Source organism: Podarcis cretensis (genome assembly GCF_951804945.1).
Source record: "Podarcis cretensis genome assembly, chromosome: 13".
In the NCBI taxonomy this organism is placed as follows: domain Eukaryota; kingdom Metazoa; phylum Chordata; class Lepidosauria; order Squamata; family Lacertidae; genus Podarcis; species Podarcis cretensis.
The window spans coordinates 18,758,531-18,776,890 of NC_137182.1; the positions used below are offsets into that span (position 1 = coordinate 18,758,531).

Genomic DNA, 18,360 nt, shown 5'->3' on the forward strand with positions numbered 1-18,360 from the left:
CTGTAAAAAGTAAAGTAAAGGACCCCCGGACGGTTAAGTCCAGTCAAAGGTGACTATGGGATGTGTGGCATTCATCTCGCTTTCAGGCCAAGGGAGCCAGCGTTTGTCCACAGACAGCTTTCTGGGTCATGTGGCCAGCAGGACTAAACCACTTCTGGCGCAACGGGACACCGTGATGGAAAACAGAGCACATAGAAACGCTGTTTACCTTCCCGCTACAGCAGGACCTATTTATCTACTTGCACTGGCGTGCTTTCAAACTGCTAGGATGGCAGGAGCTGGGACAGAGCAACGGGAGCTCACTCTGTCTCAGGGATTCGAACCACCGACCTTCCGATTGGCAAGCCCAAGAGGGTCAGTGGTTTAGACCACGGCGCCACCCATGTCCCTATACGAAACACTGTACAGTACTGTGCTGGCAACGTATGAGAGGGAAAGTCCCGCAAACTGCCTCCAGGGGGTGCCCTCTTCCCAAATTTGCTCTCAGCAGGAGTAGCTGGCAGCTGGATCTCCATCCTACCAAAGGGGAGTCTCTATAGTGGCGGGGAAAGAAGCAAAATATACACAGACAAACAGCGTGTTTCTCTCTGCTGCTGACAGTTCTCTTCCCAGGACTTCATATCCCATCCAACTGGTTCCCGTCCCAGTTGTCACTAAGGGTGTCCAGCAGGCGTTGGCGTGCGAGGGCCCTCCGGAGGTGCATGCGATAGTCCTCCATCACCAAATCGTCCCAGCGCCGCAGCACGAAGTGGTTTTCGCCCAAAGTCAGTCCCGAACACAGGAGCTGGTTCCGTGTTCGGAAGTCTGACACTGTGATCAGCCACCTGTGTGTGGAGATAGGGAAGGGGGAGACGTTTGTACTCTTATTTATTTAATAAAAAATACTTGTGGGCTGCAACTTCCTTAACACACACACACACACACACACACACACACACACACACACACACACACGTAAATCAAGAGCTGCATACAACAATACACACAGTGCCCCGCTTGCTCCTCCTGCCAACCCTAACAACTACAGACCCACCAGTGTCCCTATTTTCCAGGGACAGCCCCTGATTTAGAGAAGCCGTCCTGGTTTCCTATTTGATCCTGGAATGTCCCGCTTTTCCTTAGGACGTCCCTATTTTCATCAGGGAAATGTTGGAGGGTATGGAGTTATCCGACTCCTGAGCTGTCTGAAGGCAATCCTGTATAGGGAAGACTTTTTAAAAAATGTTTAATGTTTTATTATGTTTGGCGTTGTGGGTTAAACCACAGAGCCTAGGACTTGCCGATCAGAAGGTCGGCGGTTCGAATCCCCACGTCAGGGTGAGCTCCCATTGTTCAGTCCCTGCTCCTCCCAACCTAGCAGTTCGAAAGCATGTCAAAGTGCAAGTAGATAAATAGGTACCACTCCCGCGGGAAGGTAAACGGCATTTCCGTGCGCTGCTCTGGTTCTCCAGAAGCGGCTTAGTCATACTGGCCACATGACCCAGAAGCTGTACACCGGCTCCCTCGGCCAGTAAAGCGTGGTTCACAATTTAGCGGAACCACCTGTAACATCGGGGCCCAGTACGGGCCACATGTTCTCCTGCAATGATTTTGCAAATTTTTTTGCAGATAAAATCGCTCAGATTCGGGAAGAAGTAGACTCCACCGTGGGAGCAGGGCCGGGGCGGGAGAGTGCTAGAGTCCTGTCTGGTCAAGTTGTGTGGGATCAATTCCAATCTGTTACCTCCGAGGATGTGGACAGGCTGCTTGGACGAGTGAAGCCAACCACCTGTCTCCTGGATCCTTGCCCATCCTGGCTTATAAAAGCTAGCCGGGAAGGACTGGGCGATGGGCTTCGTGGGGTGGTGAATGCTTTCCTCCGTGAGGGAGCCTTCCCAGACCCGCTGAAAGAGGCGGTTATTAAACCGCTTCTTAAAAAACCATCTCTAGATGCGGCCACGATGGCCAATTATCGCCCAGTCTCAAACCTTCCATTCTTGGGCAAGGTGATTGAGCGAGTGGTTGCTGAACAACTCCAGGCACGCCTGGAAGAAGCGGACCATTTGGATCCCTTCCAGTCGGGATTCAGGCCTCATCATGGGACTGAAACTGCCTTGGTCGCACTGGTTGATGATCTCCGGCGGGCTAGGGACAAAGGTGAGAGCTGTTTCCTAGTTCTGCTGGATCTCTCAGCGGCGTTTGATACCATCGACCATGACATCCTTCTGGACCATCTTGAGGGGCTGGGAGCTGGGGGCACTGTCATACAGTGGTTCCGCTCCTTCCTCCTGGGCCGTGTTCAGAAAGTGGTGGTGGGGGATGACTGTTCAGACCCCTGGGCTCTCACTTGTGGGGTGCCTCAGGGTTCTGTCCTCTCCCCCATGCTTTTCAACATCTACATGCAGCCGCTGGGAGGGATCATCAGGAGGTTTGGGCTGGGTGTTCATCAGTATGCAGATGATACCCAGCTCTACCTCTCTTTTAAATCAGAACCAGTGAAGGCGGTAAAGGTCCTGTGTGAGTGTCTGGAAGCAGTTGGAGGATGGATGCCGGCTAACAGATTGAGGTTGAATCCTGACAAGACAGAAGTACTGTTTTTGGGGGACAGGAGGCGGGCAGGTGTGGAGGATTCCCTGGTCCTGAATGGGGTAACTGTGCCCCTGAAGGACCAGGTGCGCAGCCTGGGAGTCATTTTGGACTCACAGCTGTCCATGGAGGCACAGGTCAAATCTGTATCCAGGGCAGCTGTTTACCAGCTCCATCTGGTACGTAGGCTGAGACCCTATCTGCCTGCAGACTGTCTCACCAGAGTGGTACATGCTCTGGTTATCTCCCGCTTGGACTACTGCAATGCACTCTACGTGGGGCTACCTTTGAAGGTGACCCGGAAACTACAACTAATCTAGAATGCGGCAGCTAGACTGGTGACTGGGAGCGGCCGCCGAGACCATATAACACCGGTCTTGAAAGACCTACATTGGCTCCCAGTACGTTTCCGAGCACAATTCAAAGTGTTGGTGTTGACCTTTAAAGCCCTAAATGGCCTCGGTCCAGTATATCTGAAGGAGCGTCTCCTCCCCCATCGGTCTGCCCGGACACTGAGGTCCAGCTCCGAGGGCCTTCTGGCGGTTCCCTCACTGCGAGAGGCCAAGTTGCAGGGAACCAGGCAGAGGGCCTTCTCGGTGGTGGCGCCCGCCCTGTGGAATGCCCTCCCATCGGATGTCAAGGCGATGGACAACTACCTGACATTCAGAAAACATCTGAAGGCAGCCCTGTTCAGGGAAGTTTTTAATATGTGACATTTTAGTGTATTTTACATCTCTGTTGGAAGCCGCCCAGAGTGGCTGGGGAAACCCAGCCAGATGGGCGGGGTACAAATAATAAATTATTATTATTATTATTATTATTATTATTATTATTATTAGATGAGCACCGCACCCCCAGAGTCGGCCACGACTGGACCTAATGGTCAGGGGTCCCTTACCTTACCTGGAAGCCACCCAGAATGGCTGGGGCAATCCAGTCAGATGGGCAGGGTATAAACAGTAAAATTGCCTAACCCATGGGTAGGCAAACTAAGGCCCGGGGGCTGGATGCGGCCCAATCGCCTTCTAAATCCGGCCCACGGACGGTCCGAGAATCAGCGTGTTTTTACATGAGTAGAATGTGTGCTTTTATTTAAAATGCATCTCTGGGTTATTTGTGGGGCATAGGAATTCATTCATCCCCCCCCCCCCAAAAAAAAATCGTCTGGCCCCCTACAAAGTCTGAGGGACAGTGGACCAGCCCCCTGCTGAAAAAGTTTGCTGACCCCTGGTCTAACCTGTTCTTCCGCCCAGCCGTCCCACAGATCACATTGATGTTCTCAAACTGGATGCTGCGCAGGAGTCCTGACTCAAACGCGTCTGGAATGGCTTCCTCTACTGCTGCCAGGACCTCTGCATGGTTCATCTCCTTTTCAGGCTAAAAGGCAAAGGGAGACTCCCAAGTCATCAGCTGCCATTCCATCCACTCAGACCACTCACTGTGAGGTGCAGCAACCTTCTTAAAGGAAGTCTACGAAATAGGAAATGTACAGCTGAGCCAGTCTTTCTTTCAGGACCTTCAGTTACATTAAACTCTGCACTGCACTCTTTTGTGTGAGATATTCTGGGCACCACGATTTAAGAACTGGAAGGGACCCCGAGGGTCATCTAGTCCAACCCCCTGCAATGCAGAAATCTCAGCTTTATCAAGCATCCATGACAGATGGTCACCCAGCCTCTGCTTAAGAAGAAGGAGAGTCCACATCCTCCCGAGGGAGACCATTCCACTGTCTAACAGCTCTTACTGTCAGAAAGTTCTTCTTGCTGTTTAGTCAGAATCTCCTACCTTGTAACTCTGGTTCGAGTCCTACCCTCCAGGACAGAAGAAAATAAGCTTGCTCCATCTTACATGTGACAGTCACATGACAGCAATATTGTCTTTATTGATTTGTACCCCACCCATCTAACTGGGTTGCCCCAGCCACTTTGGGCAGATTCCAACATACACACAGTAAAACGTTCAAAAACTTCCCTAAACAGGCCTGCCCTCAGATGTCTTCTTAAAGTCAGATACAGTGGAACCTCGATTGTCTAACGCTTCAGAAGCCGAACAATTCAGAACCCGAACGCCGACAACCTGGAAGCGAATGCTTCTGTTTTCAAATGATTTTCAGAAGCTGAACGTCTTCCAATGTGCATTTTTCATTTCCCCCCCTTTGATTCTTGGTTTTTGAACTTTTTGGAAGCCGAACGGTCTTCCGGAACAGATGACGTTCAAAAACTGAGGTTCCACTGTAGTTGTTAATTTTGTTGACATGTGATGGGAGGACATGTGCCACTACCGAGAAGGCCCTCTGCCTGGTTCCCTGTACCTTCACTTCTCGCAGTGACCTCAGTGTCCGGGCTGAACGATGGGGGTGGAGACACTCCTTCAGGTATACTGGGCCAAGGCTGTTTAGGGCTTTGAAGGTCAGCACCAACACTTTGAAATGTGCTCGGAAATGTACTGGGAGCCAATGGTAAGCCTTTCAGGACCAGTGTTATGTAGTCCCGGCGGCCCAGAGATTCCACACCCCCAGCCTGTTCCTCCCACCTTCCACCAGCCAAAGGATTCCTTCCTGAAGACTGACCGGACTCTCCAGACAGAGGCAAAGGGGCCGGGCAGCTGGTGGCTTGGGGAACTTGCGAATACACGGGATTTCCATATCCAGTGCCTCATATTCTGCTATGATCCGCTTCAAGTATTGACGCCTGGGGAGGGGAAGTGTGGGGAGGGAGAAAGAAAGCAGAAATCTCTACACCACACTGTTGATTGGTTTTATCTTAGCTATCTACTACATATTTTGGAAACTTGTTCATTGTGCATCAACACCTTTTAAGACAGAGCTGTAGCTCTGGTGGGGAGCGGGGGCTAGTTGGTTTTTTTGCCCCATGTGAAGCCTCCAGAGGGGGCCTCCATGTTTGTGTGTGTGTGTGTGTGTGTGTGTGTGTGTGTGTACGTACACAAACGCAGGTGGGGAGCTGTGCCAAACTGGATCTTTGACCCGGGTGAAATAAAAGCCTAGTTTATTTGGAAATATATCCCAAGTCTTCAGTATTCCCCCCACCACCACCACCACCGACCGATGAAACTAAAGCTGGATAACCATATCCCTGGAAATTACCACCCCACTGAGGACTATGCAATAATTCCTCAAACGGCAGAAGAAATTAAGTTCATTTGGTTATCATCATCATCATCATCATCATTTATTATTTATACCCCGCCCATCTTGTTTAGTTTCCCCAGCCACTCTGGGCGGCTCCCAACAGAATATTAAAAACACGATAAAACATCAAACATTAAAAACTTCCCTAAACCGGGCTGCCACAGATTTCTTCTAAAAGTCAGATAGCTGTTTATTTCTGTGACATCTGATGGGAGGGCGTTCCACAGGGCGGGCGCCACTACCGAGAAAGCCCTCTGCCTCCTTGCATTTATTACATTTTTTAGCTCATCCCCTCCCCCCCAAGAGCTCAGGAAGGGAGACAGCAAGGATCATCACCACTACTGGAGCACCAGTTGAGGATGGGAATGGCTGCGGGGAAGGTCTTGGGGGGAATATACCCGGGAGGCTCAGAAGGAATAGACCGCTCACTGCTGCCCTCAGAATCAGCCGCCTGAGGCACCTGCTTCACTCTGTCTAACAGTAGGGCCAGCAATGCCTCTGAATGCCAGCCATTGAGAATCATAGGTGGGGAGAGGACTGTTGTGCTTATGGGTTTACTGTGGGCATCTAGCCTGCTACTATCATGGGCATTTCTTACATTCTTATGACCCAGGAAAACACTGACATAAATAGTACTTACGAGGTTTTACGTGGCGGGGGACAATGCTGTTCCAAGTCAAGGAAAAGACAAGAGGTTCCCTCTTCATTCTCGCTTTCCGGCAGAAGAAGGGCTGCAGAAGGAAAAAGGAATGATAAGGATCATCATAAAAATCACATGGGGGGGGGGGAGGAAGAATCCTAAGTACTAAGAAAAACCCTGGTGGATAAGACTATCACTTCCAGCATCCTGGGGATTTTTTCCCCACAGAGGCAAACTGGATGTCTCCAGCATGAAAGACCTGCAGTATGTTTCCAAGCACAATTCAAAGTGTTGGTGCTGACCTTTAAAGCCCTAGAGTGCCTCGGCCCAGTATACCTGAAGGAGCATCTCCACCCCCATCGTTCAGCCTGGACACTGAGGTCCAGCGCCAAGGGCCTTCTGGCGGTTCCCTCCCTGTGAGAAGTGAGGTTACAGGGAACCAGGCAGAGGGCCTTCTCAGTAGTGGCACCCGCCCTGTGGAACACCCTCCCATCAGAAGTCAAGGAAATAAACAGCTACCGGACTTTTAGAAGACATCTGAAGGCAGCCCTGTTTAGGGAAGTTTTTAATGTGTGATGTTTAGTTGTATTTTTAATATTCTGTTGGGAGCCGCCCAATTACACATTTGTTTTATTTGTTTGCTTGTTTATTTTTTTAAAAAAATATTACCCAGCCTTCTCTTGCCATATCAGCCCCATAGAGGGTTAAAGGTAAAGGTAAAGGTACCCCTGCCCGTATGGGCCAGTCTTGACAGACTCTGGGGTTGTGCACCCATCTCACTTAAGAGGCCAGGGGCCAGCGCTGTCCGGAGACACTTCCGGGTCACGTGGCCAGTTACATTAAGATAAAACAGGCAAGAGATCCACACACATCTCTGCAAGGTCTGTAGAATAAAACGGCCTATCGTTTTATTGCTGGAAAACCCTCCTGCTATAGTCGTGCATTTGTTTACCTGGTTCTGTAGTTGGGCTATCGAGTCTCAGGGCTTGACTGAAGTTTTGGGGTTTTAGCCCCCTTCTCAGGACCACAAGGGGAAGGAGCTAAATCTGGGATTCAGGTAACCAGGCTATTTTCACACACACACACACACACACACACACACACACTGCCCCCCGACTTTATTTCCCCATTCTATAGATCAAACAGCCTATAGCCAATATGGTGCTCTCCAGACAACTTGAACTACCATCAGCCCTGGCCAGCTCCAGCCAGTATAAGTCAGGGATGATGGGAACTGTGGTCCAGCAGTGCCTGGTTGGCCGCAAGTTCCCCATCCCTGCCCTAGATGCTTGCAGAATTGAGTTCCAGCATCAGCCTGAGCCTTCTCCTGCCTCGCTCCTGGCTGTGTTTCCCACCCCTCAGCTCCCTTCTTCCTCCTCCTCATTTCACTGCTACATTTTTCCTGGCGTGGGTTCAAACTCTACTGTGTTTAGGACTGGATAATTATGTTAAAAGCCAGTGCTGGCAGCACCAGCATCTTCTTTCAATGGGGTGCTGCAGGGAAAGCGGCAGGGAGAAGGAACGTGAGCAGGGCTTTGTCAGCTGAAGCCCCCAACGCTCACAGAGGCCAAGAATGGGGAAGGGCTGTGGCTTAGTGGTAGGGAATCTCGTTTCCATTCAGAAGGTTCAAGCTGTGCAGACCAAGTCTCCCTATTTTCCAGGGACAGTCCCGGATTTGCAGAAGCTGTCCTGGTTTCTGATTTGATCCCAGAATGTCCCGCTTTCCCTTAAGACGTCCCTACTTTCATCAGAGAAATGATGGAGGTTATGTTAGAATTCCTGCTCCATGATTGCAGTCATGGGATTTTTGTCTTTCACATGACGGTGTGTGTTTTGACTCCACAGAGTTGGAAGTGACGGAGACAGGATGTTTGTGTTACTGTGTTCCGTGAAGTGGGACTATTGTCCTTTGTTCTTTTTCTCTTTGCTGTCTGATGCTAGAGAGAGAGGGAGCCATGTTGCAGTGCTCCGTGTGTGTTTATATGTAAATAAAGTAGATTAGCCAAAACGCTGAGTTGCTGAGGTCTGTCACACAATGCTGCGAAGACTCTGAGGATCCCTAAGTGTGTCGATGTCTGTTGGCATCGGTCGCTGTGATGTTCGGGCAGAAGAAAGCTTATGAAGCTCCCGAACGATCGACCAGGAGGGAGAAAACATGCCAATCGGGCATGTGTCTCTGCCAGGGTCCTACTCGAGTGTAGGCTGAACTTCTGACAGGTTTCGGAGTTATGTGACTCCTGAGCCATCTGAAGGGAGGTTTTTTGATGTTTAATGTTTTATTATATGTTGGAAGCCACCCAGAGTGACTGGGGCAATCCAGTCAGATGGGCAGGGTATAAATAGTAAAATTATTATTGTTGTGGAATAGGATGCCTCTGTTTTCATCTGTTGGGGGTTATGTCTTCAAGCAGGCCTGAAATCTTGGAACCTGTTGCCAGTCAGTGCAGACGGCATTTAGCTAGATGGTATATGGCTGCTTCCTATGTTCCTAATAATGTTTCATGTGTCTCGTGACCCTTACTTGGCTCCCACTGGATGCCGGAACTGGAACGCAATTTAGCCCCTTCATTCTCGTCTTCTTGCATCCTAGGGAACAGGGGAAAGCAACATGGGTTAAGCCTGCTTGGTAATAACCAAAATGTGACCTCCCCACTCCCCCAACCCACCCACCCCAAATATGCTCTGGCTTTTGCATATGGAGAAAGAGCAGTTGTGTCTTCCACACCTTTTAGATTCTAAAATTAAGAAGGAATTTCTCAATTCCCACCCCCAAATAAATTATTGCATTGATGTAACCAGCGGTGGTTGGCATGCTGTGGGTTCGTTTATTTTATTTATTTCAGAAAACTTACACACTGCTTGACTGTAAAAACCTCAAAACGGTTTACACAACAGGTTGGTTAGTTTTGTGGGCAATTGCACGGCCGTCCGGAGTTTGTACTTCCAGGCAAGGAGGGAGAAGGGACTTGGTTGTGCAAAAGGCAAGGAAGGCCAACAATAGGTGGCGCCAGAAAAGCTAGTGACAGGCAGAGCTAATTGATTTTCATTTTATCTCAATATTCATCCTATACTGGTCAATTGAAATAAATGTGTTTTAAGCATGTGACACCAGAGGGCGCTATAGAGCAATGTAAAACCATCACTGTAAAATTGCATTGAGAGCTGTATATTTCTCTTTTTTAAAGTGTTTTTACAGTCAATATAGATCCAGCCCCTACTGAGTTCTACAAAGGCAAAATGCAGACTAAGGAGAAGGAAGCTTACAGTCGGTTTCAGCCAGCCACAGTTAGGGTTTAAGACAGCAGGCAGGAGGAGGCTAGCAAAGGGCAGACCGGTCGAACACCGCTCCCATATCTGCCATAATAAACCACTGGGTTTCATGCCACATTTTAAATAAGCAACTGCACAGATTAACTTATGGAACTCTCTGCCACAAGAGGCAGCAGTGGTCACTAAGCTTACTTGGCCTTGGAAAGGGCATTAAGGCAAGCATATGGGGAAGGAAAATATGAATAGCTGCTAGGCATGATGACTAAATGCTGGCTCTGGGATTAGAGGCCCCTTGCTACTGAGTACCAGAATAATAATAATAATAATAATAATAATAATAATAATAATTGCTAGCTGCGCCTTTGGTCTTAGCCAACAGGGTTCTTCTTGTGTTCTTATGTTCTCTTTTTTATTTTTGCCCTTCCCAAAGCAACCCTGATAAATTAGTAGGAATCATCTCATTTTACAAGGAAGAATAAGAAGCTGAGATGGAAGCACACTGAGACTTTTCTGACATTATCCCGCGCATTTTAAAGCAGCCATACATGTCGTTATGTTTCGCCATGGGGAGCCTGTGGGCAAACACAGCCTCATCCCAGGAACTGATCTCCCCTCTCCCCATTTCACATTTGGAAGGATTCGCCTGTTAAAGAAATTCGGCACAGTTTGCATTTTAAATCACGAAGCCATACGCCACAATTTGCACCCCCACCCCCTCCAATCAATAACGTGAGCCAAAATCCAGCTACCCTTTGAAAGCCTCACCTCTCCAGATTTTGTGATGCAGTCCTCCAACCGCAAAATGTGTCTGTTGGGGGAAAGCTTTCATACAAATTCAGGTATTTGCGTGACAGCGACATACAGGAATGCATTACTGTACAGTATATCAGTGGAAATCGCTTGCAAAAAAAAATATGTGTACATTGGGCAAAATTCATAACGTACATAATATGCATGTGTCTATTGAGAGAGATCTGCACTAGAATGCTGAGGAATTTGCACTGTGACTTTTTATTTTATTTTACAGTTTTGTAAACCTATGGGGAAGTGTGGCGACCTGGATTGAAGACTGAAAAATGAGAAAAACCAAAATGGACAGATTCATCCACTCCTGTTCTCCATATAGATCAGGGACATCATGTTGGGAGACATTTACATTGCAGGGAGGAGGATCGATTGTCATGGGGAGGGCAATCAGGGCTTGCACAGAAAGAAACCAGCTGCATGGATTGTTTTTTTTATTCCCAACACGTTTTGATCTGTACTCTTCCTCAGCAGGGTAATAAGGACTGTTCTAAGACAGGGTAATAAGGACTGTTTAAACATGCTTCAAAGCAGCAGCTTAACTCAAGCCGCCCCATCTGGCTCCTGCAATCATGGCAAATTTACTTTGACATGTGTTCCAGTCCTTCAATCACAGGGTACTGGAGCGCCCAGTGCCCCAGTTTCCAAACCTGGCACCTCCAGTTAAAAAAAGGACTCAGATAGCAGATAGACCTCTCTGCCTGAAGACCCCAGTGAGCCACTGCTCACCAAACTTTGTTTCCCAAACTTTGGTCTCCAGCAGTTGTTTATACTACAACTCCCATCATCCATAGCTAGCAGGACCAGTGGTGAGGGATGATGGGAATTGTAGTCCCCAAAACAGTTGGAGTCCTAGGTTTGGGAAACCCTGGAGCAGATCATGCTACAGGTGTGAGGAACCTTTGAACCTCCAGGTGTTGTTGAACCACAACTCCCATCATCCCTGGCGATTGGCTGACTGTGGCTGGAGCTGATGGGAGTTGTAGTTCAACGACTTCCCATAGCTTCTGGACTGGGCTAGATGGACAAGCCATCGGCCGTGGAATAAGGCCTATTCCTTGGAACAGGACAAAGGGTCTATCAAAGAATCTGACCGCTCAGTCGGTGGAGCAAGAGACTCTCAATCTCAGGATTGTGGGTTCAAACCCCATCTTTGGAACAGATTCCTGCATTGTAGGAGGTTGGACTAGATGACCTTCGTGGTCTCTTCCAACTCTACAATTCTATGATTCTGTGAAAAGAAGATAACCACAAAACCACAGCAATATTGGAATTGGAACTCAGCTACATTAGTGAAGAAAATGTGCTTTATATGAGTTATAGCACTGTGACACCAGGTGGCTCTGTGGAGTCCTGTCTTTCGCCAGCGTGATTTCCCTTAATGAAGTTTACAACGCGTTTCCTGAAACGCATATTTTGATGGGTCTAGATCCAGCCTTACAGTTGATTCCAAGGTCCTTCTCTGCACAAACGGAAACCTAAAAAGGAACTGAAGTTTATATGCCCCTGCACTCCAAAATAAGCTTTAATCTATCTCAATAACACAAACATCCCATGCCCAGTCAAACGGGGGGGGGGGGGGGGCTGCAATACCAATTGGTATATGATGAGCCCAAATGGCATTTACAAAGAAGGAATGGAGGAGGGTGCACCTCATGATAAGCTTTGGGCCACCCCATAAACCTTAGTTCCTTTCAAAAAGTCTACTGACTGAGCTCTTTTTTGAACATTTGTGCAAGTACGGAACTGGGAACTAGTAACCAAATTCATAATAGTACACATAGCTAGGTAGGGATAGGAAACCTGTGGCCATTGAGAGGTTAAAAAAGGGTAAAGGTAAAGGACCCCTGACAGTTAAGTCCAGTCGCAAATGACTCTGGGGTTGCGGTTCTCATCTTGCTTTACTGGCCAAGGGAGCTGACGTTTGTCCGCAGACAGTTTTTCTGGGTCATGTGGCCAGCATGACTAAGCCGCTTCTGGCGAACCAGAGCAGCACACGGAAACGCCATTTACCTTCATGCCAGAGTGGTACCTATTTATCTACTTGCACTTTAACATGCTTTTGAACTGCTAGGTGGGCAGGAGATGAGACCGAGCAATGGGAACTCACCCCGTCGTGGGGATTCGAACCACCAACCTTCCGATCGGCAATCCCTAGGCTCACCATCCCTGGCTATTGGCCCTAGTGACTACAGCTGATAGGAGCAGGAATCCAACCACATCTGGAGAGGCACAAGGATCCCACACCCCTGCAGTAAACCTGCCCTCTAGCACCTGCCACCCAAACCACTCAGTCACTCCCCAAAACAACATGGCATCCTCTGGAATGAATAGGCTACGGAGGCAGATTCTCCCAGTTCAAGGCCTCCACAAGGCTGGCATCCCTGCCTAGCCTCCTCCAGCTAACCTTATCTTTTTTTCTGGTTTAAGAGGTTTCAGCCTTCCAGCAGGCCAACAGCAAAGATTCAAAACCAGTTCTGGGGTTCCAGAATGCTGACTCCGCTGCAAGGGAGGGGGGTGTAGAAGATGGGGAGACTGCCAGCAGGTGGAGCCAGAGCCAATGGCACGCAGAGCCAGCTCATTCTCAGAAGCGAGCCCGCAGCAAATCACACAGAGTTAACTCCTTATTAGAAATGCAGGAGCCACACAGGCATACTGGGCCTAATGAGCAGGTAGGTCTTGCCCCTCCCCCATATGAGGCAGTTGCAGAAACTAAAGTTCCCCACCTTCCCACAGCCACCTAAGTCTATTCCCCTCCAGGGTTTTTCCCAAGCAATATGAGACTATGCCAGCATACCTGCCTTTGCTCCTTCCGCTTCATGCCTCTCCTGGTCCTGGGAGAGCAGGAAGGAGGGGAGCTTGTCGCAGCAGGAGGGGAGATCCCTGTGCTCCTTCAGCAGCATGACTCATCTCTGCCTCTTGGCCTCTCACCTTCCCTGCTTCTGCTTCTGCACTTCAGTTTTCTGCAGATTCTCCCCGTTACCTCTTCAGTTTCCAACTCCTCCTCCCAGTCTTCTCCCTCTGACCACTCATTGACATCCTACCACCAATCCCCTGGTACTGAGCCTTCTTCCCTTGGGGGTTCCCCAGCTGCTTCCTCCCACCATTCTTCTGCATCCATCGTCCAACCAGTCAATGTTGTCGTTAGTCCTGTTGACATTTCCATTCCACCTTAAGGAACAGACATGGGATTGCCATGTGTCACATGTCTGTTTACATTCCAGCACAGTATGCTGGTAACTTCCGTTCTGTGTATAGTTTTTGCTTTTAGCTGTTCTCTCTGAGATGACATGAGAGAGAGACGACATGTTTCTTGGTCCTGATTTATGATTAATAAATCTTTAGCTGTAGAATGCTTCCACAAGCCTCACGCCTATTCTCTGTGCGCAGTTCGATCTGCTGATAGTGTGCCCTGGCTCTAAAGCACAGGTCGCTGATTTACATCGGAGCAGAGGTGATGGTCTTTGCAGCGGGATGGTTGGAAGGGAATGACCCAGCAGAGGCTTGCCTCCCAGCCCTCTGCATGTTGACAAGTACAACCCGCTGATGTAGTTAGGTTAGGCTGTGTTGTTTAGTTGTTTAGTCGTGTCTGACTCTTTGTGACCCCATGGACCAGAGCACGCCAGGCACTCCTGTCTTCCACTGCCTCCCGCAGTTTGGTCAAACTCATGTCGGTAGCTTCGAGAACACTATCCAACCATCTCATCCTCTGTCGTCCCCTTCTCCTTGTGCCCTCCATTTTTCCCAACATCAGGGTCTTTTCCAGGGAGTCTTCTCTTCTCATGAGGTGGTCAAAGTACTGGAGCCTCAGCTTCAGGATCTGTCCTTCCAGTGAGCACTCAGGGCTGATTTCCATCAGAATGGATAGGTTTGATCTTCTTGCAGTCCATGGGACTCTCAAGAGTCTCCTCCAGCACCATAATTCAAAAGCATCAATTCTTCGGTGATCAGCCTTCTTTATGGTCCAGCTCTCACTTCCATTAGGTTAGGCTATATAGACTTAAATATCTTACAGGAGAGAGGCTCTTCAGAGCATGCTGAATCTTACTTTGCTTACTTCAGAATGTGGCAAGCCAGCCCCACTGCATTTGGGGGTCCACCAGCTCATTCTGCTTAGTGGAGCCTGGGACCTTCCCCCCCCCCCAAGTCCTACCCTGATGGTGCCACTGCCTGCTCCCTCTTTCAGTAGCACACGCAGCCAGCAAAGACCTTCAGTGAACCACATGCAAGGTAAATGCCATTCCCTGTCCTACCATTAACAAGAAAACTGCAGAGGTTTTAATTAAGTTGCCTCTTTGGAAGGGTCTCTGGCTCTGCAGCATCTCTCCCATTTATGCTGAGATGCATAATAGACAGAGAGCTATTTGGAGACCCTGGTAATATTTGCAGTTCCATTTGCCAATCACCTTGTTGCAGAGTGCCAAAGATTAGCTAGCAGCCTGGGAAAAGAATTAAGTTGCTGAAAGTTCCGAGGAATGAATTGCTTTTCCAAATAGCCATTAAAATGTGTTTTCAGAGCGCTTAGTTGTTTTCATAATGGTTTTTTCGGGATATTCCCCAAGAGCCCTCCACCCCCATCCAAAAGATTGCCCTTCCCAATGTTCTGTGACCTTGAAATGCATTGAGATGGCCAGGGAGACTGACCCAATACCTGTATATAGGGATTGGGAGTAAATCTCTTTCAGATTGCATTCATAGGTGATCCTACCTAATTCACACTTTGCATACCGAAACGGTACAGTGGTACCTCTGGTTAAGAACTTAATTAGTTCTGGAGGTCCGTTCTTAACCTGAAGCTGTTCTTAACCTGAGGTACCACTTTAGCTAATGGGGCCTCCTGCTGCCGCTGTGCGATTTCTGTTCTCATCCTGAAGCAAAGTTCTTAACCCGAGGTACTATTTCTGGGTTAGTGGAGTCTATAACCTGAAGCGTCTGTAACCCGAGGTACCACTGAATTTGAAATTTGAACTTCTCTGAATTTTGCAATTCAGTTCTCTAGGCCAGTGTTCCCCAACCTTGGGCCTCCAGCTGTTTTGGACTACAGTTCCCATCATCCTTGACCACTGTTCTTGCTAGCGAGGGATGATGGGAGTTGTATTTTTTAAAAAATAATTTTTATTAACTGGCCAATCACATCAAATTAAATCACATCACATAAATTCCGAATTACAAAGCCAAATTTTGAATTTTGTTGGGGGGACCCATACTTCAAGATCCGAAGGGGGATGATGGGAGTTGTAGTCCAAAAACAGCTGGAGGCCCAAGGTTGGGGAACACTGCTCTAGGCAAGTAATGTGTACAAAAAATTATATGCTAGGGCACTAGTCTCTGGCCATTTCAGACCACTTTTAACCCAAACATGCACTTAGGGTCCCATGTCTTAATCTTTTACCATATATTTGCATGGTGGTAGTGCTCCTGTTGCAACTCACCTTGGATCAGGCCATGATCCCACTAGTGGGTCTCAACCTACAAGCTGAAGCCCAGTGTACCAGGGACAGTGGGCTTAAACATGCGTATTCTGGCATACTACCCTGAACACGCCTGATCTCATCTGACCTCAGAAGCTAAGCAGAGTCAGGCGTGGTTAGTACTTGGATGGGAGACCGCCTGGGAATTCTGGGTGCCATCGGCTTGAGCATAAGATAGCTCAGTCAGGACATAGTGCATGAGATTATTAATCTCAGGGTTGTGGGTTTGAGCCCCACCTTGGGCAAGAGATTACTGCATTGCAGGGGGTTGGACTAGATGACCCTCAGGTTCCCTTCCATCTCTACAGTTCTATGATTAGCAAATATATGTTTCATATATGCATATATGAAAATACATAATATACAGAGAAATTGTTTGATAACATAAATATAAATTAGGAGAAATTGCATAGACACATGTATGTGCATATTCTATGATTAGTAAATGTATAACGTGTTTCATATATGCATATATGAAAAGACATAATATAAGGAGAAATTGTTTGATAACATAAATATAATTTAGGGGAAATTGCATAGACACATGTATGTGCATATTCTATGATCAGTAAACGTATAAGATGTTTCATATATGCATATATGAAAATACATTATATAAGGAGAAATTGCTTGATAACATAAATATAAATTTGGGGAAATTGCACAGACACATGTATGCGTTTATTGGAAGGAATCCTCACTGAAAAGCTAATGAATGTTAATTTTCTAATTGCTAACTGATGTGGAACTATGGAGATCTGAATTTAAGATTGGGGAGAAGATGGAAAATGGAGGGAAACCAACACTGACAGATTCACCCACCCTGAATGAAACATCAGTACCCCACGGTCAATTGCAAGATTGACTCAGCTCAGCTCGGTTCATTCTTTGGCAGCAAAGCTCTGCTCTCAAGACACGGTAAGCAAGACGGGACGACGGCACAATTGGTTGCCAACGCAAGGTCCTCCTAATAGACAGGTTGGGCCTCTCCACCCTGGGTGACCTGAGCCTAGTCGCTCTAATCTGTCCAACAAACCTAACTCACAGGGTTGTTGTTGTGGGATGTAAACACAGGAGCAGTCAATGACAACATTCCTAGAGTGTACATGTTAGAACATGGGGAGGGATGTCTGTCTAGCAAGCAGGTAAACTTCCTGGGGACGGACTTCCTCCGCATGTGACCAGAGGTGGGTGTGGCCTCACCTGTGCAGGTAAATGATAAAAGCACAGGGGAGGCAGCCATCTCTCTCTCTCTCTTCTTCATCTTCTGAAGGAGCAACATGCCCTCTTGGCTCTCAGCCAAGAGAGGACAGTACTATCTTCCTATAAGATAGATTCTAAGTGTATGTAACCTTTTTTAAGCTGTCTGCCTTCTGGGATCATATTGTGAACAGAACGTGAGTAAACTCTTTTATACTTTTATAAAGACTGTGTCGTGTCTTGTATTTTAAGAGGGAACAAAAGGGGAAATTACCAGAGTAATTATTATAGAGGTTCTAGCAAACCGGTGCACACGTTACCGTTGCGAACTTAAAGGGGAATGTCTATAAACTCTGCTGATATTTTGGGAACTTGTTAGCACAAGTTGGATAAGGATATAATTAGTCAATATATCCTCTCCTGCACCCCAGAACATTCCCACAGTTGTGAAGATATAAAAGGGGGAAGAATTGTGAGCTCCTTGGAGGAAAGGGAGACTCAAACATAATTTAAAAAAAATACATTAAAATACTCAAGTTAAAGCCTTTTTATTCTCTCAGGCTTTTGGCGAGCGCTGACATGATCCTTCTGTCATCTGTCGCCTGCCCACTTTGCTGCTGCCTGTTCTTTTCCTATTGTGTGTGAGGGGGTGGGGTGCGTGGGATTATCGTTTCACCTTATATGGCTTTCCATTGTCATTCTTTTATTTTTGGATTCTAAGGCATGTGGTATGGTTCTCAGAGTACTGGCCTAAGGTCGGGAAGAGTTGGGTTCAAATCCCTGTTCAGCCACAAAGCTTGCTGGTTGATTTTAAGCCAGGCACAATCTCTAAGGATAAAATGAAATGGAGGAGGACAACGTTGGTGCCTTCAGTTCCTTAGAGGAAGGAATCCAAATAAAGCATATTCCATTCACAAGGCTACAATTCCCAGAGTTCCCTGTGAGGAATCATTAAACCACTATGTCAACTGGAACTCTATGAAGGGAATGGGAGTCTCCTAATAACTATCAGCACCCTTAAGAAACTGCATCTCTCACAGTTCTTTGGGGGAAACTGTGACTGTTCAAATTAGTATCATAGTATTTTAAATGTATGGAGTGAATGTGAGCAATGTTGAGACAGAGGAACTAATAAGTCTGACTTGGTCTAAGGCAACTTCCTATGGCTAATCAGATGACTTTGTCCGCCAGCACGGAGGACCAGGGATGGCTGATTCTCATTGGGGCTGGTAGGGCAGAATGTGTTGGTTTCCGTATTTTTG

The 18,360-nt window shown here is 47.7% G+C and overlaps 1 protein-coding gene across 1 annotated transcript; it reads right to left on the reverse strand.

Annotated features, from left to right (window-relative positions):
* Nucleotides 1–580: 580 nt before the first annotated feature.
* On the reverse strand, nt 581–10,522 carry LOC307200969 (uncharacterized protein C19orf81 homolog). Its single transcript, XM_079950076.1, has 6 exons — nt 10,389–10,522; nt 8,875–8,939; nt 6,354–6,444; nt 5,135–5,255; nt 3,803–3,942; nt 581–824 (listed from the first exon to the last, which is right to left on the reverse strand). Exons 1-6 carry the CDS (start codon nt 10,493–10,495, stop codon nt 617–619), a joined length of 732 nt encoding a protein of 243 aa, XP_079806202.1. The 5' UTR covers nt 10,496–10,522; the 3' UTR covers nt 581–616.
* Between the last annotated feature and the right edge of the window lie 7,838 nt (nt 10,523–18,360).